This window comes from Chlorocebus sabaeus, chromosome 25, assembly GCF_047675955.1.
Source record: "Chlorocebus sabaeus isolate Y175 chromosome 25, mChlSab1.0.hap1, whole genome shotgun sequence".
Taxonomy (NCBI): Eukaryota; Metazoa; Chordata; class Mammalia; order Primates; family Cercopithecidae; genus Chlorocebus; species Chlorocebus sabaeus.
In genome coordinates, this window is record NC_132928.1 from 12,903,786 (window position 1) to 12,924,174 (window position 20,389).

The 20,389-nt window shown below is 38.6% G+C and overlaps 1 protein-coding gene across 5 annotated transcripts in view; it reads left to right on the forward strand.

The window, feature by feature from the left end:
- Positions 1-20,389, forward strand: part of ESRRG (estrogen related receptor gamma) — a 595,005-nt gene that overhangs the window by 415,348 nt on the left and 159,268 nt on the right. For all 5 annotated transcript variants that reach the window (XM_007988442.3, XM_073011508.1, XM_037986155.2 and 2 more), the window contains one exon: positions 25-440. In XM_007988442.3, coding sequence (XP_007986633.1) covers positions 38-440 — 403 coding nt within the window. In that variant the 5' untranslated portion in view covers positions 25-37. The remainder of the gene's footprint in view (positions 1-24; positions 441-20,389) is intronic.

The following is a 20,389-nucleotide window of genomic DNA, read 5'->3' on the forward strand; positions in this document are numbered from 1 at the left end:
TGTTCGTATCTCCCTCAATCTCAGGCTTCTCTGCAGAATGTCAAACAAAGATCGACACATTGATTCCAGCTGTTCGTCCTTCATCAAGACGGAACCTTCCAGCCCGGCCTCCCTGACGGACAGCGTCAACCACCACAGCCCTGGTGGCTCATCAGACGCCAGTGGGAGCTACAGTTCAACCATGAATGGCCATCAGAACGGACTTGACTCGCCACCTCTCTACCCTTCTGCTCCTATCCTGGGAGGTAGTGGTCCTGTCAGGAAACTGTATGATGACTGCTCCAGCACCATTGTTGAAGATCCCCAGACCAAGTGTGAATACATGCTCAACTCGATGCCCAAGAGACTGTGTTTAGTGTGTGGTGACATCGCTTCTGGGTACCACTATGGGGTAGCATCATGTGAAGCCTGCAAGGCGTTCTTCAAGAGGACAATTCAAGGTTAGTGTCGGACCTGGGAATACTCTCCCCACTTCGAACCTCACATGATGGGTTTTTGTTTTTCCTTATTCTTATTCTCATAAGTCAAGTACCATAGTTTTAATTCTCTCTCGAGTAGAAAACAGAAATAGATTACAATTGACAGTGGAAGATTTATAGATTATAATCCCCCCAGATATACTCCATATCTATTAATTTTCCTCTTACTGTTAAGCTTTAGTGGTGCAAGGATAATAAACTTTGGGTAGAGTTTATAAGCGTGTAGTTATTATTAGAGCAATGTGGGTCTATAGAGCAACTGTACAAATGCACATTGGACTAACAGTGTTTTTGACCCCTTTGGATCTTCTTACAGATGCATGGAAATAAATACTTTAGACCAGTGATTTTCAAACTTGAGTGTGCATTAAAATCATCTGAAAATCTTGTTAAAATGTAGGTTCCTGGGTCCTACCTCCAGAGTTTCTGATTCATTAGATCTGGAGTGGGGACCTGCCTGAGACTGTATATTTTAAATAAATTTTCAGGTAATGCTGATGATGCTGCCAGTCCAGGGACCAATTTTAAGAATCACTACTCTAGACCAATTTAATTACCTACTCATCTTTCTTTTTTCCTTGTGGTTGGCTATACTTTTTCTAAGTTTTAAATGAATTTTATATAAAAAACTTTCCAAATTATGCCAATAAAATGTCATTGAATGATAGAATGTACCTCCAACATATATAAGTGATATATACCCCAAACTTCATAGATTTCAGATTTATAAATAACATTATTTTCCCCATATAGTGTAGAAAAATAGGACTGAAATTTGTTGATGCCCTTTTAAACTGGTGATCTACAGATCTAGAATTCAGTTCATTAAAAAGCTATGGATATATATATTATGACAAAAAGTTTCACGTTTTTAGGTCTCTTGTGATTCACTTTTGAAGAAAATAGGGGAAGGAAAAACATATATTTTGAGGATCCACAGCACACCAATGGTTCTGTTCAGTGGTTTACGATATATGTTTTCCTAACAACCAGTTATGGACACAAAGTCTATCTTCCCACATATCAGTGGTTCTCAAACTTGCCAGCTCATTGGAATCAGTGGAAGACTTAAAAAAACATGCTGATGCCAGGGCTCATGTCCCCAGATTCTGAATTAATTGGTCTTGGGTACAGCCAGGGAAAGGGGATTTTAGAAAGCTTCCTAGGTGATGGTTAATGTAAAGGCAAAGTTAAGAACTACTGCACTGTACTGTGTTGTATTATTTGACAATAGTTCTCAAAGTGCAGTGGCTGTACCAGCAGTACCAGCATCATCTGAGAAAATGTAAGAAATGCAAGTTCCCAGGCCCCATCCTGTATTAACTCAAACAGAATATCTGGGGGTGGGCCTAGCAATCTGCATTTTACCAACCCTCTGGGTAATCCTGATGTAATTCAAATTTAGAACCACTGCTCTAGACCATGCTACTGCTGATTTACCAATGACCATAGACCATCATCATCTAATGGCCCCTTGTTGGGCAGAACTGAAACCAATTTATTAAGAGCCTTCATAATTTTGTGATGTACTAGTTTTCAAAGCACAAAAGAAGTAATGTTTGTTAAGTGCTAATCCTTTTAAATATTTCCACAAAACATGATTCTGAAAACCCTTATGTGTGCATAGAGCAGTCTCCCACCTTCCCTCTTTTTTTTTTTTTTTTTAGTTTTTGAGGCAGATTTTTACTCTTGTGGCCCAGGTTAGAGTGCAATGGCATGATCTTGACTCACTGCAACCTCCATCTCCTGGGTTCAAGTGATTCTCTTGCCTCAGCTTCCCAAGTAGCTGGGATTACAGGCATGCACCAACACGCCCCACTAATTTTGTATTTTTAGTCGAGACAAGGTTTCATCACATTGATCAGACTGGTCTCGAACTCCTGACCTCACGTGATCCACCTGCCTCAGCCTCCCAAAGTGCTGGGATTACAGGCATGAGCCACTGCGCCCGGCCCACCTTCCCTTTTAAGAGCATCTGGAAATCCAACTCTTCTCCATCAGTTGCACTGAGCATTTTAGTGACAATCCCTAGTGGAATTGGTTGTACTGTCTCTCCCTTGCTTTTTTGTTGTCTGTTACATAACTTCCTTGATCTTTGGCTGATGAGAACACAATCAAAATGTTTACTTAGTCAGGTACAGTGGCTCATGCCTGTAGTCCCACCACTTTGGGAGGCTGAGGCTGGAGGATCCCTAAGGCCAAAAGTTTAAAGGATTAATCTGGGCAACAAAGTGAGAATCCTATCTCTGTAAAAAATTTACAAATTAGTTGAGCATGGTGGCATGTGCCTGTAGTCCTGGTTACTGGAAAGGTTGAGGCAGAAGGATTGCTTGAGCCCAGGAATTGGAGGTTGCAGTGAGCCATGATTGCACTTCAGCCTGGGGTGACAGAGCTAGACACAGTCTCAAAAAAAAAAAAAAAAAAAAAAAAAAAAAAAAAAAAAAAAAATGTTTACCCAAGACATCATACTCTTACATGGTAGATGAGATACTTAATCCTAATCTTTTCATAGCCTTTCATAGTTGTAAATGAAGAGCACAAAGCCAAGTTGTATGCAGTATATATGAATGTCCTAAATATCTTCATAGCTGTATCTTTATAATTTCTGGCTCAACGTTGATATATTTACTGATATTTTCTTACAAAAATCTTTCATTTACTGGATCTTTATTTTCTTTATCCTCATCTATAAGTTGAAGGCATTAACCTTAGAATACTTAAGTTTAAAATGAAATAGAAAATCACATGGAGAGCGAATAAGCTAAAAACAATGGTGGTCTGTGCACAAGGCTTTTTATCACCTCTGGGCATTTGATAAATCTCTTCAGTCTATTTGATACCACTGCAAAACTTGAGAATGAAAGCACACCTCATATCTTTGGGTGTTTATCAGCCATTGTTCAACAGTGTTGTAATCCTTATGGTTACAAAGTATATAAAATTTAAACTGTTATTAATTTGATTTTGTTAACTCAGTTTACACAGCTCTGCATGTAACTGCACAAAGATAAGCAAATATTTTGGGATAAATTCACAAGCACTGAGTGCGCTGATATAAGCAAGAGGTTCTTGATGTGAAAACCACTCCCATTTATTCAACAAATATTTACTGAGAACCTAGTGTGATTCAGACAGCAGGCTGGTTGGAGTGTCCTCTTATGCACACTTTATTAAAGCTTTGTTCCCAAAGGCTATGGATTGAGATGAATTCCTCTAACAAATGTCTCCTGCCTTGAGGAAATACCAATGTTTAGGGTTCAGGGGATTAAACCCTCGAGTCTTTGGTATGTTTTGTAAAGATAGAATAACAATGTGAAAAAATTTCCTGATACATGTCTCAAAGCATTTTATAGGTTAGACATTAATAGCTCTGCAATAGTTATTTACTGAGCAATAATTAGAATAGAGCAATTGGAATTCTATGCATGATTATTCTTTAGGATGCTGAAATGCTACCAAAAGCTTAACAGAGCAAAGCACAGGGTAATTCTTGGCATTGATGTATGTGCTCAGTTTTACTCCATATTGGAGAGAGCAAGTTTCAAGGATTTTGAGCAGGAGACAGAGATGTCACTGTCCAGATTAGCACTCTGGACTTGCCCACCTGGCTGTGCTTGTAGCTGGCAGCTGCGCAGCACTTGGTGAGGCTACCCTGCTAGCTACATCATCAGGCATCACACTGTGGTGCTCACTTAGCCCCAAAAAGGCAGTGAGGCAAATAAAGGGATTAAATTGTGAAAGTATAATGTAATAATTAGAGCGGTAATTGTAAGGAAGATTGGAACGGCCCCTCCTTTCTGTGGCCAAATACAGTAGTGATAGCGGTTGAACTCCAAAGATGTTGAGTGTGGCCCAGACTCTTATTCCAACGCTGAAGCTGCCTTAGAGTTCATTCTGATGCCTTCAGACAGCATTGCAGCGAAACCACCCTTCACAGATCATAGTCTCTCCCTCCCCTCCATTAAAGCTCTCTAAGGAAAAAGAAGAGATTATGTAACTCCCCTTGACAACAAGTCTTTCTAGACTAGAGCCCCAGTGGCCAGGCCGTTACATAAATGTGACTCCTGCCTCACCAGGGCCTGATTCTACTCTCACTGACTTAAGGGACGTGTGCATCCATAGGCATTTTCATGTACGCCATCATCTGTTAAGATCTTTCCTTTTTTATATATCTTCTTCTTCTTATTTTTGAGACAGGGTCTCACTGTGTTGCCCAGACGGTCGTACAGTGAGGTGATCTTGGCTCACTGCAGCCTCAACCTCCTGGGCTCAAGTGATCCCTCCCCTCCAGCCTCCCAAGTAGTTGGATAACAGGCATGCACCACCAGGCCTCCCTAATTTTTCACTCTTTTGTAGAGATAGGATCTCCCTATGTTGCCCAGGCTGGTCTCAAACTCCTGGCCTCAAATGATCCTCCTGCCTCAGCCTCCCAAAGTGCTGGGATTACAGGCATGAGCCATTTTATTTCTTATTTTAACAATTTATTTTTAGGATTGGTTATCGAGTGTGTAATAAATATATAAGTTTAAAAAGTTGGGAAAAATACTTCTTAAACTTGGAACCAAAAGAACATCTATCCAGAACACATCTTGAGAGAAGTAATATAAATTGTTCTTTTCAGAGCTGAATGTGCTATTTCTGTTGTGAAAGACAATTAATCATGGATTTCAATGAAAGGTAAATAGAAAGGAATATTTTACTTACTGACTATTTTCAAGTTATCATTGAAAAACTATTGAATTAGGTCAGCATTTAGTTGGGTAGAAACCAAAGTTTTGCTTTTTTGATTTTGTTTTCAGCTGACCAAAATTCTTTTTACAAAACTTTGACAGCTCTACCCTGTCATCCAATAGGGTTACAATGGCAGCAGTGATTTCATGTCATTTTTTAGGCATAGTAATTTTGGGGATGTGATATTGTTATTTTGATTTATTTTCCAATTCCAATTTTGGCCTTAATTCATAAATGAGTGGAGCCTGCCTTCTTTCCTTCCCTGCCTCCCTCCCTCCCTCCCTCCCTTCCTTCTTTCTTTTTCTTTCTTTTCTTTTCTTTTCGAACTTCTCATTAAGAGTTTCCCCTAGACTCTTGTTAAGGAGGCAAGAGAAGGAAAACGTCCTTATACCCAAGTAGGTCAATACATATTTCATTGTTTAATAGACAAAAAACACTGGCCTCCTGAAGTTTTTCTGTCCATATCATAAAGACAATAATTTTATAAATAGTTTTCTTTGTGTAGATAATATAGCCATTCTAACTACTCCTTATAGTGCTATAGAGTATTCTTCTTTCCCTCACATTTAAAAAGTGGGAAATTGTATATTTAAAAATACGATATTTTAAAAAGATGTTCATTATAGCATGGGTTTTGGATTTATAAAAGCCAGGCCCAAGTCTCAGTCACTTACCAGCTGTGAGACCTTAACCCCTCCGTTCCTCTGTTTCCCAAGTGGTGAGGGTTACATGAGAGAATAAGTATCAAAGTACTTGACCCATAGTAAATGTATAATAAATTATTAACTTTGGTTGATATTGGGAATGTGACTGGGATACGCAGACACTGGATGGTTCGTGTCATATAGCACAGAGTTATCCTTGATGCTAAACTAGAAGGACAGGTATGTCACCTTCCTGAGCTCACAGCTGTCTCCGCCCTTTAGCTATGATCACAAATCCTCTCTCCCTGTAGCCATTTCTCACTGACGGTGCCTTTATATGATTGGAGGCATTTAGGTGAACTATCTGGGAATTTGTTTAGTTATATTTAGCTTATGGTGCTCAATTAACTTTATTTCCCTGTGAATATGGATGGGAAACTGCATACATCAAAAAGCAAGCCTGAATTTGGAACTTGCATAAAACATTAAATTCTCAGTTAAGCTTCACATGTGAAATTTAGGCGCTGAGGTAGTAGCATATCTTCCCTGCGTGAGGTGTGGGAGTGACCATTATGGAACTAAGTCCACTCTGAACACTGTAGGACCTAGGACAAGAGTACAGCACACACACAAATACTGCATAGTATATGTAAATATGTTAAAGTTATAAATCAAGATATCAAATCCCTAAGTGAAATTTGTTCTAGTCTCTTATTTGACCAACTATACCTTCATAATGACCTGGAAGACTGACTTTTTATTAGTCAGACTTTGACTCCAAGGAGCAGTTTTGTGTCAGTGAGAGGCAGTGCAAGAAGAGCTGGTTCATAGCCTGCAGCCCATCGCCTTTCTTTCCCACTCCTCTATCTCCCAATCTTGTACGTAGGGTGGACACCCTTGCCCACACATCTAAGGCCCAGTGACCCCTTCCCAGCAGCTGTTTCTTAACCACGCACAGGTCTAATGTGCACACCAGAAAGGCAGTTTAGTCCAGTCTAGCTTCCAGAGGACACACCCAGGAAAGAGTCCCGCTCAGACCCTGGCACTTCCATGGGCTTGTGGTGATCTAGCCAGGGAGTTTGAGGGTCCCAGGTACTCAGGATCATGGGGTACTTAGGGGACGGCTCCAGATGGGCTTCGTTCCATTCGCACTTTGAATGGGATCCTTGTGCTACGTATACCTTCTAAAGCCCACAGCCTTCAGGCAAGGGCTTTTCTTGTCTGAGGCTAAGGTGGCATTAATGTGAGCCTAAATCTCACCTTAAACATGGGGCATTAAGATTAGTCATTTTCCTGCAAGCCATATGCTAAAGGCATGCGGGCATAGCCCTTGGATCTGATGCAACCAACTGCTTTGCTACACTGTGAATTGTATGACTCTTTCCTGAAGCAGGCAGTGTAGTCCTAGAGGATCTTTCCTGGTGTTGCATTTCTTTTGCCATCATGTGCTATTTCAGTCTTAGAATGTTTTCAGTCATAGAGAAAATAAGAACTTACAAATTGAGTGTATACGATATGAACCTTCCAAAGGAAACTAATAAAATGTATTTAACCCAGTGTCTAGAGAAAATAACTACCTCAGTTTATAGTAAATGGTAGCTTTAAAAATCTATTATGTTCTAAAATTGAAATCCAAAATAATATGGAAATGTCTAAATTGACTTGATGAATCGCAGTAATTATCAGTTTGAATGCAGTGTTAAATTAAACATAGAAGTAATATTTTCCAAAGAAATGTTGTCTATAATTCATTGCTTTAACTTTCTTTTTTGAGACAGAGTCTCTCTCTGTTACTTAGGTTGAAGTGCAGTGGTGCCATCTTGGCTCAATGCAACGTCCACCTCCTGGGTTCAAGTGATTCTCCTGCCTCAGCTTCCCGAGTAGCTGGTATTACAGGCACACACCAGCAAGTCTGGCTAATTTTTGTATTTTTAATAGATACAGAGTTTCACTATGTTGGCCAGGCTTGTCTCAAACTTCTGACTTCAAGTGATCCGCCCTCCTTTGCCTCTCAAAGTGCTGGGATTGCAGGCATGAGCCACCACGTCCAGCCTGCTTTAACTCTTAACTTGCTTTTGTTATAAGTTTGACTTTTCCACTTCTTCTTGCATTTGATGCCAATTATGTCTGAGCTTTTGAAATGCATTAATATTGCCATATTATAAATAACAAGTATCATTCTACTCTTGCTATTTTAATTGTTAGGTTCAGTGTTTATTTTAATAGTAAAAATTAGTATTACAGACTTTCTTTTTTGGTGAAGATGTACTGTATGAATTTGTGTCCTAAAACAGCATAATTTAGTTTTTCTTCTTCTGATTTTGACTTATTGGAACCACTTATTGGAACAAATGAGTAGTGATTCCTTTTCCATGGTTTGTTCTGACTTGGGAAGTCACCTAAATTGTTATACTTCCGAGGTTGTCAAAGAGCTACTGGTCAGCAGGCATTTTCAAGAGACAGATAATAAATTAGATAGTTTAAATATCTTAGGTTATCACATATCTTAGGATCTGTGGGCCACATGCCTTCTCTGTTCCATACTCTTTGTTTTGTTTTTTAAAACTGTTTAAAAATGTAAAAAAACACTCTGAGCTTGAGGGCATTCAAAAACAAGCCCAGACCTGGATTTGACCTGCTGGTCATAGTTTGGGCAACTTCTAAACCAAAACACCCTATTTATCTTCCTTGTAGGCAACGTTGATGAACAAGATTTCTACGCCAAAGAATTTCCTAGGCAGTTTTGTGTACATATAATTTATGAAATTGAAACCCAGTCTGTATCATGATGATTTTTTTTAGTCTATTATTTCCCTTTTCAGAATATTTTTACTTCTTCAGAATTTTCTAGTCTCTTTTCTCTGTTTGGATATTTCAAGCCTGTTTGAACTACACATCTGTGAGCACTATTATATATATGTGTGAATATATGTGTGTGTGAGTGTGTGTGTGTGTTGGCTAGCTAATTAGAAAACAGAATCGGTGTAAATTAAGACAAAGTAAGAGAGTGGCTGATGAAAAAAGATCTTTGGGTGTAAAATCAGAGTGATTATTTTCAGAGATTTTATTTCATGGTTGATCTTTGATCAAGGAAAGAAAAACATAATAAAATGTAATGATTCTCACTAGATTTTTGTCCTTCAAATATTAGAAACTCCAGTTTGCAGGAAACAGAGTCTCTGCTGTCATTTACATGTTTATTAAACACATAGCATTATGTTACTGTATTTCGAAAGTCATTTAAAATAGGCACATCATTTTAGCTTTGACTTGTAGGGTATATTTTCCTGTTGGGTGACACTACATAAGAGCTTATCCCATGTAAGAGGTATATGCCAGTGGCATTCAGGATGGACACAAATTTGCAGTAAAACTTTTAACGCCCAACTATAGCTCATGTCAAATTAGGCTAACAAAATGAACTTTCCTAGCAATGTATTTGCAAAAGGGTAACCTTCTTTCCTACTGTCTCTGTTACTTCACAGTGATTTGGAAGAAGTGATACTAAGTGTTTCATATTCCTCTGGTGAAATTAAATATTTATTTATTTATTTATTTTTTTTTTGAGACGGAGTCTCACTCTGTCGCCTGGGCTGGAGTGCAATAGTGTGATCTTGGCTCACTGCAACCTCCACCTCCCGAGTTCAAATGATTCTCCTGCCTCTGCCTCCTGAGCAGCTGGGATTACAGGGGCCGGCCACTACGCCCAGCTAAGTTTTGTATTTTTTAGTAGAGACGGAGTTTCACCATGTTAGTCACACTGGTCTTGAACTCTTGACCTCAGTTGATCCGCCCGCCTTGGCCTCCCAAAGTGCTGGGATTACAGGTGTAAGCCACCACGCCTGGTCTTATTTATTTAGAATAATACATTTTGTAGTAGCAATATCACTAATTCATGATAGTTACATTTAATAAAAAGACAAGCTTTTTCATAGTTTTTCAACTTAGTGCTATTTTTGTTTTTTGTTTTTTGTTTTTTTTTGAGGTGGAGTCTCACTCTGTTGCCTGGGCTGGAGTGCAATGACGTGATCTTGGCTCACTGCAACCTCTGCCTCCCGGGTTCAAGTGATTCTCCTGCCTCAGTCTCCTGAGTAGCTGGGATTACAGGCACATGCCACCATGCCTGGCTAATTTTTGTACTTTAAGTAGAGACAGGGTTTCACCATGTTGACCAGGATGGTCTCTCACTCCTGACCTCTGATAATACACCCGCCTCGGCCTCCCAATGTGCTGGGATTACAGGCGTAAGCCACTGCACCTGTCCTAAAGTTAGTTCTATCTTTATACTTTAACTGAACATATAATGTATCTGTTACATAAACCATATTTCATGGATTCTGCTGTGTGATATGGCCTATATTAGAATCCAAAAAAATATGGATGTAATTCTGGAATAAATTATCTTTACATATGCATACTTAATCAGAGCCTATACTCTTATTTATTTTTCCTTTAATAAAACCTTCTGCACTCAGAAAATAAAACCCATTCCCCATGGCTCTCCTGAGCTAGGGTCCTCAGAAGGAGCAGCATGGATGCAAAGCTGCCCTCCAGGTGCTGACTATGGGTGCAGCTGGCGAAAGACCCGGTGCCTCTCTGGTTCCAGTGTGGGAGCATCCCCTATCCTGACCCGTCTGGGCCACTCAAACGTACCTGTTCCCGATTCAATCATTCTTTTATGGAAAAGAAGCCCTTGCATTGCCATTTCTTCCAGTGATTTTTTTTTTGGTGGGGGGAGGGGAGTTCTCTTAACCTGCCCCAAACTACAACCTGTGAAGTCTATGAGCTCTCCTAGCAAATAACTGTTGAGAAGGAGGTTTGTGTTGTTTTTATGTTACAGTCTAAGAGACCTCACAGATCACTTCCAAATAATTGTTATAAAAACGCCATTGACTTTTCTACCTTTTGCAAGGTAGAATTTTACATTTGTGAGTGGACTTTCAGGAAGCGGGTGTGGCTGACTCTTTGCCTACAGATCACTGGACTCTCCCCAGAGGACATGCCATCCATAATCTCTATTATCTGATGACTATTTGTTTTGATGAAGGTACTGGAGGCAGTTCTTTGATTACAAGATAAACTCCCAAACAAAGACATCAGTGCCTTTCTTGGTACTCTGATAGCTTTCCTTCATTCCTCCTTGTGCTCCCTTAACCCAGAACCAAGTCATGACAAATAAGGTTGCTTCAGACCCTATTAGAAAGCCCCAGTCTACCAAACACTATGTTAAATGCTTCAGAGCACAACAATAGGAATGATACTTTGTGCTTTATATTTCTCACAATGCATGTCTTTGAACATATGTTCAAATAATTATACAATAAAAGCCATTCCTCCCGTAAACTCAGAATTGGTTATGGGTAAAGCCAGGTAGGGTATATCAGAATGTTCACTCTAAATATAGGAAAGAAAACAGAAATGAATGATGAGAGTTGTGTTGTCAGAGGTTCCTACTGATGTGAGTCACTTTTGCTTGGTAACTCGTTGTGGGGGAATATGACTCAATATGATTTGCTAAATCCATAAGAAAGGGAACATCAGTTCTTGTTGAAAGTCAAACTATGGAAGCTGTTAGGCAACTGGTGAGGTATGACTGGGTGGGGTTCAGAATTTTGACATGAGTAAAGTCATGGGTCAGGACTTCATTTTCTTTTTTTGGTAAAGCCCAGGGCATTGATGTGTTTTCCTGATATATTACTGGATAAACTTAGACAATTTGTTAGAAGTTATAAAACACATTAACTCATTTAAGTTATAAACCACATGAATTCACTTTCTTTTAAAGCTGCTGCTGATGATACTTCAGTGATGTAACGGTCTAGTCATTGGAGCTCATTTATACAATTTAAAAGGTTTCACATAAGCTCAAAATTAGGTACAGGGTGCTGGTGTAGTATTTTAGCTTTTATACTTAAAAGCTAATCTGCTGATATTTAAAATAAATGACATTTAAACTTAAAAAATGATTGTAGTAAAAAACATAAAATTTACCATCTTAACCATTTTTTTAATGTATAGTACATTAGTGTTAACTCTATGTGCATGATTGTGCAATAGCTTATGAGTCTTTAGTATTTCATCATGCTAGATGTAAACTCCGCACTCATGAAACAACTCCTCATTTCTGCCTCCTCCCAGTCCCTGCTAGCCACCATTCTTCTTTCTGTTTCTATGAGTTTGGCTGCTCTAGATATCTCGTGTAAGTGGAATCATGTCGTCTTTGTCTTTTTGTCACTGGCTTATTTCACTTAGCATAATATCATCAAAGTTCATTCTTGTCATTGTACATGACAAGATTTCTTTATAAAAATGGAATAATACAAGAGTCCCCCATTATCTGCAGGGGATATGTACCAAGACCGCCAGTGGATACCTGAAACTATGGATAGGACTGAACCCTACAGAGATGAGGGTTTTTTTTTTTTTCTCTATACATACATATCTATGATAAAGTGTAATTTATAGATTAGGCCCTGTAAGAGATTAACAAAAATAACTAATACTAAAATAGGACAATTATAACAATATATAGTACTAAAAGTTATGTGAATGTAGTGTCTCTCTCAAAATATTTTACTGTACTACTGTACTTTGGGTAACTGAAACTGTTGAAAGTGGAATCATAAATACCAGAGGACTACTACATTCCACTGTACAGATAGACCACATTTACTTTGTGCATTCATCTCCTGGCTGACATTTAGGTTGCTTCCATCTCTTGGCTATTATAAATACTACTGCAGTGAACATGGGTGTACAAATACTTGTTTGAGATTCTATTTTTAATTCTTTTAGATATATACATACACCAAGAAGTGAAATTACTGGATCACATGGTAATTCTATTTATAATTCTTAGAGGAACTCCCATACTGCTTTCTAGAGCAGCAGTATCATTTTATTTTACCACCAACAGAGCACAAGGGTTCCAATTTCTTCATATTCTTTTCAGTGCTTATTATTTTCTGTTTGTGTGTGTGTTTTTTTTTTTTTTTTTCCTTCAGTAGCGACCATCCTAATGGATCGGAGGTGAATGTTTAAATATTTTTGGGAGATTTTATATATATACCAAATTTATAAATACACCAAAGTTCTAATATTTTATCACCTTAGGCTTATATATATGGATAATGTACACAGTTGTTTTAAGATTCCTGAGCTTAATGCAATGCCTTTAGATAAAGAATTTGTTGGCCTATAATAATATTAATAGTAATAATAAATATATTAGTTTAATTTATAATAATAATGAATATATTTGATTTTGCAAAGTGTCACACATTGTTCTATGTGCTTTACATTAATTATCTTATTTCTTTAATCATCCCAATGAAGTAGGCAGTCTTATCATTATTATATTGTCTTCTTTTATAGATATGGAACTTGAGGCACAGAGAAGTATTTGCCCAAAGAACAACTGAGTCCCCAAAATCTTGAACCCAGAGCCTGTCCTCTTAACCCTTTCATTACACTGCCTTGTATATTTTAAGAGCTTTTAAAAGATTGAATGATTTTAGATTGTGTTTTTCTTGAGAGAATTTTAATCCATGGGCAAAATTGTTTAAGTTATTAAAATAAAAATGAGGAATTAAGAATATGCTTAATGTTACGATTAGATAATAGTCAAGGTTTTTAGAAAGGAGACAGTCAGAACTAAGTCTTAAAAATACCTAAACGTTTTGTAATTCATTTTTAGAAATCCCTTAAATGTGAAGTTTGAGAGCAGAACGCTTGAGTGTCACCACCATTTTCATTTCCTGTGTCAGTTCTCTGGATTTTTGTCATCTGACATTCATTTCTCCACCCAATTTTCGTTTGTTAGTCTTAGACTGATCCCAAAACTCTGTCTCCACTGATGACACTTCTGTATTCTTTAATTAATTATGTTAGGAGGAAAGAGGCTTATTTCTCTCCTGTTCTGATGTGAGAATAATTGTCTATTTGCATAAACTTTGTGGCCACTCCAGAAGGCAGCTCAGAATCAATCCCTTTTTGCTGTTGTTGTTGTTGGTCTTGGTCTTTTTTCTTCTTATGGTGATGAATGCTAGTTACAAGGAGAAAATTTTTTTTAATCTTTATTTTTAACGAAAAGTTGCTATATTATTTGGAATTAAATCTCATTTTATCTCAATTGGAGCAGACTTAAAGAAAGGGCGTCTCTGAATGATACTAGAAAGAATATTCCTGAGAGATTATTTAGTTCAAGGACATCTTTGTTAATTTAGAATGTAGAACTGAAAATCTGAATGTACCTTTAGCATGAATCTGAATACATATCCCAAATCTACATTCTGATATCCATTTTCCTTTCAGTGCGTACTATTTACAGTTTCCATTTGAGGACGATCAGAGATAAGCACAAAAATCTTCAAAGGAAGGAATGTAGCGCTATGTGTTGTCCTCGAGTGTGCCTTTTCTCCCTGCTTTGGCCTCCAGAACATCTTCACTACTCCCAAAGTGCCTCCTGCTTTTGGAAAAACTTCACTGTGCCGAGAGCTTCGCCCATGTTTTATATGGAGAACAATTTCGCATTTTGTGATACTTAAAGCAAAAGTTTTCCAACGGATTCTTCCATTTGTTCTTCTCAGTTATTATCAATTTACAAAGATTTCTTTAAAAAGTTTCTGTGCCTAACTTGGGGGAAACTACCTTACAGAGTCGTGAGCGAGAAAGGAAATAATGGATGATAGACTGTAAAGTATTTTTGTCATTGCAGCCTTTTGTCCATATGGTTTAGACAAGAGATGGCTAAACCAAGGCCTGCGGGCCAAATCCATTTTGCTAAAGAAAGTTTTATTGGAACATAGCCACACCTATTCTAGTATAGCCTGTGACTGCTTTTGTGCTACAGCAGCTGAGTTAAGGAGTCACAGCAGAGATTGAATGACCCGCAAAGACAAAAATACGTACAATCTGGGCCTTTCAGAAAAGCTTGCCAACCAAAGCCCTGCTCTTCTGTGGAAGAGTTAGAGTTAAACAAATATCCCACAGTGAAGGAGGCATTTTTACCCTATGTCCCTTGACAATCATCAAACAGGAACCCCCCCCAACTCTCCCTGCTCAGTTGTCCTCTATACTTCTCTTTCTTACTCTTTGTAGGGAGATGCAAGGCACTTATCTGAACTCTCTAACACAGCAGACAGTTCAGGTATACAGATTTTATTTTAAACTTCAGATACAGACTACATGCCAGGAGCTTCCATTGTTTTCTGGGCTTTCCTCATCTTTCTCTTAATCCAGCCAGCAGCCCTGTCTGAGTTCCCTGACCCTTGGGGTAATTACTGTTTTTTGAATGTTTTACCTTCTTTTATGACTGAGTCCATGGCATACTCTTTGGTTGGTTGGTTCGCTTTTGCTTCTCACAAAGTGCCTTCTGACTCAGATATCAGTTCTTTGTCTTTTGGCTGACAAGCATAAGGCCAGAAGAAATTCTCTGACTGGCACTCCATTACTTCTGTGCTGAGAACCAGCATTGGGGCACTTCTTGAGTCACTCTTAGCTCTTTCTCCTGCATTCCTTCCCTGAATGCAGTAATGATGCTGTAATTATTGCTAATATTATAATCAATACTCACTCCCTGTCAGGAACTCTGCTAAGCATCTTAAACACATCATCTTACTTAATATTAATAGCAATCCCATAATGTATCAATTATTATTACCCATCCACTTGTCATTCATAAAGAAGATAACTCCAAATTTAAGAGCTGTTCCAAAGTCAAACGGAAAATGGTAGAATGAGGCAGCCCAATTTGACTCCAGTATGTTAGCTCGTAATCCATATGTTATACTGCCTCCTACAGCTTACACACAGATCAATTACCATTACTTATGTCAAGAAGGAGTTCCCCAAATTAGTATTAATTTTAGAGGATGCAGATATTTGTTGAATATATGAACTTGATCTTAAAAGCAAACTCTAATTCCATTTTTTCTTTTCTGACAAACTTTGGACACGTTGATAGCATCCAAGAACAGAAGCACTTCGGGATAGTATTAGAAAAGGTTATACTTGTTTAAGGTAGAAGGGAAATCTCAAGAAGTAAAATTTCTATTTAAGAATCAACTGCTTTTGTCATAAAGGATATCATCCAAATGTCTCTAACTGGTCATATGAACTTGTACCAGTCTGCAAAAGTCACCGTAAAATGTACACATTGAAACCGTTTCTATCCGAAGATAGTGAATGCATTAGATGTAATTAGCATTGCTTTATTTTCCAAGAATATTTTATTAACAAGCCTTTTGTTGTTGTTGCATGTTTTGAAAGACAGATAGGCAGACTTGCATCAAGGTTGTTTAAAATTCACAGGTAGAAGAAGAAGAAGAATGTAAAAATTGATGTTGGATATAGAGCACAGCAAATTTGGAGGTTGTGGTCAGCTCAGATATTATATATTTCTTGTGGCAGTGGTCACCTTTGAGCTCTTTTATAAGAACTTCTGTGACATGATCTGTGTACTGTAAGAGCTTAAAAACTAAGAAGAAGAGACTGTACACATCATGTAGGATATGCATTTTACACTATAAAAAACAGTTGCCTTTTACAAGGAGACATCATTATATCAGAACTAAAAACATTGAATTTATTTAGTCCTTGGATGAGAGACGTTTATATTCTCCATCATTTTCACTGGTGTATTTTTATTATACACTTACCAGTCCTTTTTAAATGTATTTCAGAACACACCCTCATGATTATGGATTACTTTTTTTTTTTTTCCATCATGAACAAGAACATTATTTTGGGATTGTTAAAATGCATTGTGTACACTCTGACACCTGTTGCTTTGGTGACATGCTCTGTTTGGTTTCTGTGGAATTAAACCGGCCACCAACCATACTGGTACAGAGACAAGTTGAGGGATTTCTTTTTGAGGTGTTGAGAGATTCTGTTCTCTGAAAGCAACCCTATCCTATCCCACAGCTGCCCTTACACCGTAAGTCTGACAACAGCAAAAGACAATGCCAAGATCCACCCTGAACCTATCACTCTCAGACTCCTATGTCAGGCATCAACATTTCCTTTCTGACTGGTAACAATAGCAACAGCAACAGCTACACAGAGTGCTCTTTCAGAAGATGGAACTTTCGTTTTTGTTTCTATTCTTAACAACATTTAATCAATTACTTTTAAAAGATTAGTGTTAGGCAGCATTGCCTCATATTTAAGAGCACAAACTTTGGATCCAGGTTGCCTGGGTTCAAATCCTGGCTCTAGCGCTTGTTAGCTATATGATTCTGGCTATGTTACCTTATTCTCTCTCTGCCTTAAATCTCTAATCACAAAATGGGAGTTCACAATGTAAAGCACATCAAAGGGTACCTGAGAGTCTTAGTGTTTGTTATTATCCTGTTCTTAGGTATTGATATCTTAGCTTTTGTGGATGCATTTAAAGGCCATTGAACTGGATGTTGGGATATCTCAGTTTTAGTCTCGTTTCTGCAGTTAACTAACCCATATTCTTATAAAGAGTGTGGAGCGATTATAGGTTCTAGTGATAATAGATAAGTCATTACATATTACCGCTTTTATGGTCTTCTACATAAAACAAGGGAGCGGAAGCAACTGGAATTTAGAATCTCTTTGAAATCAAATATCCTATAAGTCTGTGTTGTTTTATGCCAAATAATATACTCTTGGTGGATTGCTAACACTTTTTTTTCTAAATTTTTAATGAACAATTTGGGGTTAAACACTAAAATGGGGGAATGAATAACAGACTCACTAAAAATTAAGTTGACAAATGAGTGTTTCCAATGGGTCATTGACTTGATCTGACACTCTCTTGTACACAGAGGATTCTGAAGGGAATAAGATGCTGCCCTCAAAGAATATACAGTTAGGACAGAATGGGGGCAATTCCACAGACACATATAATAAAGTGTGTTAAGTGCTAAGAGAGGGACTCATCTGAAAGGTAAGTGCGGGATGAACTAGTCACACCCACAAGGACCCGCAACTCAGTCTTGGGAGCCCTGGAATCATCTCCCTGAAGAAATGATAGAAGCAGCACATAGAGAGGAGCAGCAGGAAAGGCTGCTGCTTTCTAGGAACTTCCAGTAATGCCATGTGGGTTTCAGACAAGCGGGTGGGCTTGAGATGGGGTAGAAGGCAACCTGGGACTGTGGCAAGAGATAAGGCAGGAATAAGATTTTTGAAGAGCTTTGCAAATGCTTTGCCCTCTGTTCTAATCAGATCATACCCAGCGATAGGCACTGTGTGTGCTCCAAGGTAGAGACAGGAAGTGTTCATGAGGAGATGTAGTTGATGCCTCAGAAACTCACTTCTCAGACATTTTGGTACTTTCAAGAACAACTGTCTTCCTTTCCTTCTCAATATCTGTAAAATATAGCTAAATGCTCTCCCTAGAAGTGTTGAAAGGACAAAATCTTCTTTCAGTGTCTCTGAGTGAATGGCATATTCATTTTCACACCCTTGCATAAATCTGAGGAAGGTTATTTTATTTTATAATATTTGCAAACTGGAGATTAAAGCCTTAGGATTCAAGATAAATAATAATAAATGGGATCTTGAGACAGTTCTCTCCTTTTTCCTCAGAAAAGGGATCAAAACTGTATGTATATGATCTTAATACCTTCATTTCATGTAATTTTTACAAAGTTATAAAGCAGATATGATTATTCCTCTTTTTGTACTTTAGCAAACTGCGGGTAACAAAGGCAACTGGTTCAGTTCACACAGCCAATAAAATGGTAGAGCTGGAATTTGAACCTAGGTTTGCGTCTTCCCTTCCCTTCCCTTCCCTTCCCTTCCCTTCCCTTCCCTTCCCTTCTCTTCTCTTCTCTTCTCCTCTCTCCTCTCCTCTCCTCTCGTCTCGTCTCGTCTCGTCTCTCCTCTCCTCTTCTCTCCTCTCCTTTCTTCCCCTTCCCCCTGCTCCCTTCCCTCCCTCCCCTCCCCCTCCCCCTCCCCTCCCCCTCTTCTCTTCTCTTCTCTTCTCTTCTCTTCTCTTCTCTTCTCTTCTCTTCTCTTCTCTTCTCTTCTCTTCCCTTCCCTTCCCTTCCCTTCCCTTCCCTTCCCTTCTCTTCTCTTCTCTTTTTTTCTTTTCTTTTCTTTTCTTTTTTCTTTTCTTTTCTCTTCTTGAGATGGAATCTTGCTCTGTCACCCAGGCTGGAGTGCACTGGCATGATTTCAGCTCACTCCAACCTCCGCCTTCTGGGTTCAAGTGATTATCCTGCCCCAGCCTCCTGAGTAGCTGGGATTACAGGCGTGCACCACCATACTTGGCTTTTTTTTCTTTTTCTGTATTTTTAGTAGAGATAGAGTTTCACCATGTTGGCCAAGCTGGTTTTGAACTCCTGACCTCAGGTGATCCACCTGCCTTGGCCTTCCAAAGTGCTGGGATTACAGGAATGAGCCACAGCTCCTGACCTTTCTTTCTTTTCTCCTCCCCTCCTGTCACACATTCCTCCTCAGACATTTTTCTTAACTATACGCAAAGTAACATACTAAAGATGGACATAGAATGGACATACAAAAATTTTGTCTTAAAACCAAACACCACGTGTTCTCACTCATAGGTGGGAATTGAATGATGAGAACACTTGGACACAGGAAGGAGAACATCACGCACCGGGGCCTGTCGTGGGGTAGGGGGAAGGGGGAGGGATAGCATTAGAAGATATACCTAATGTAAATGATGAGTTAATGGGTGCAGCACACCAACATGGCACATGTCTACATATGTAACAAACCTGCACATTGTGCACATGTACCCTATGACTTAAAGTATAATAATAATAATATTGTCCTAAAATGAACATGCACAATGTCTAATGTTTAGTTGATAGTTGTAGAATTAAAGTGATAAAAGAATGCCCGTATTTACAAATTTAGGGGAACCTGAGAGAAGATGTAGTCTTTTTAAAAACTGGAAAAAAAATCAAGGCTAAGTAATTTGTTCTCATTTTTTAGCATTTTTAAATGCTAAGCATTTTTCATTCAATACAGTGGAGGAATAGAATCTTATTGTTAGAAATGTTGCACAGGGAGTGGCCAGAACTGGCACAGACTGTAGCCTTGGTGACTCTCCCAAACACAGGACACTGTAGGATGAAACCAGAGTGTGTGATCTCCAGTCACTAGACATTGCCTGCTTGTGAATATTCTTCCAGTCTTTCTCCCTTAAGGGCAAAGCATCGTCCATTCCTATTTGGGAGTGAGGCTTGAGTTTCACCTTGAAAATGCAGCAATTTGCGCCGCTATGCTGTATGCCTCTTATATACTACATTTATGATTGTCAGAATTTAATCTTATAGAATGCTAAAGAATCAACTAGCAAAAGATCTTGTCTATACCTTCCTGTCCACCACCTCATTTTTTATGGGGTAGAGAGACAGTTCAGAGGCAAAGAGCATGAGACTTGGGCACACTCTTGTGTATGAAATTGCTTTGATAAGAGTCAGCTCTAACTATTAACCTGATGTGATGCTCCTCTCCTCCCGCTTCAGTATGCCACAACCTCACCTGGCAGGTGGTCTGGGGTCCCATTAGTAGAGTGATACTACCCATTTC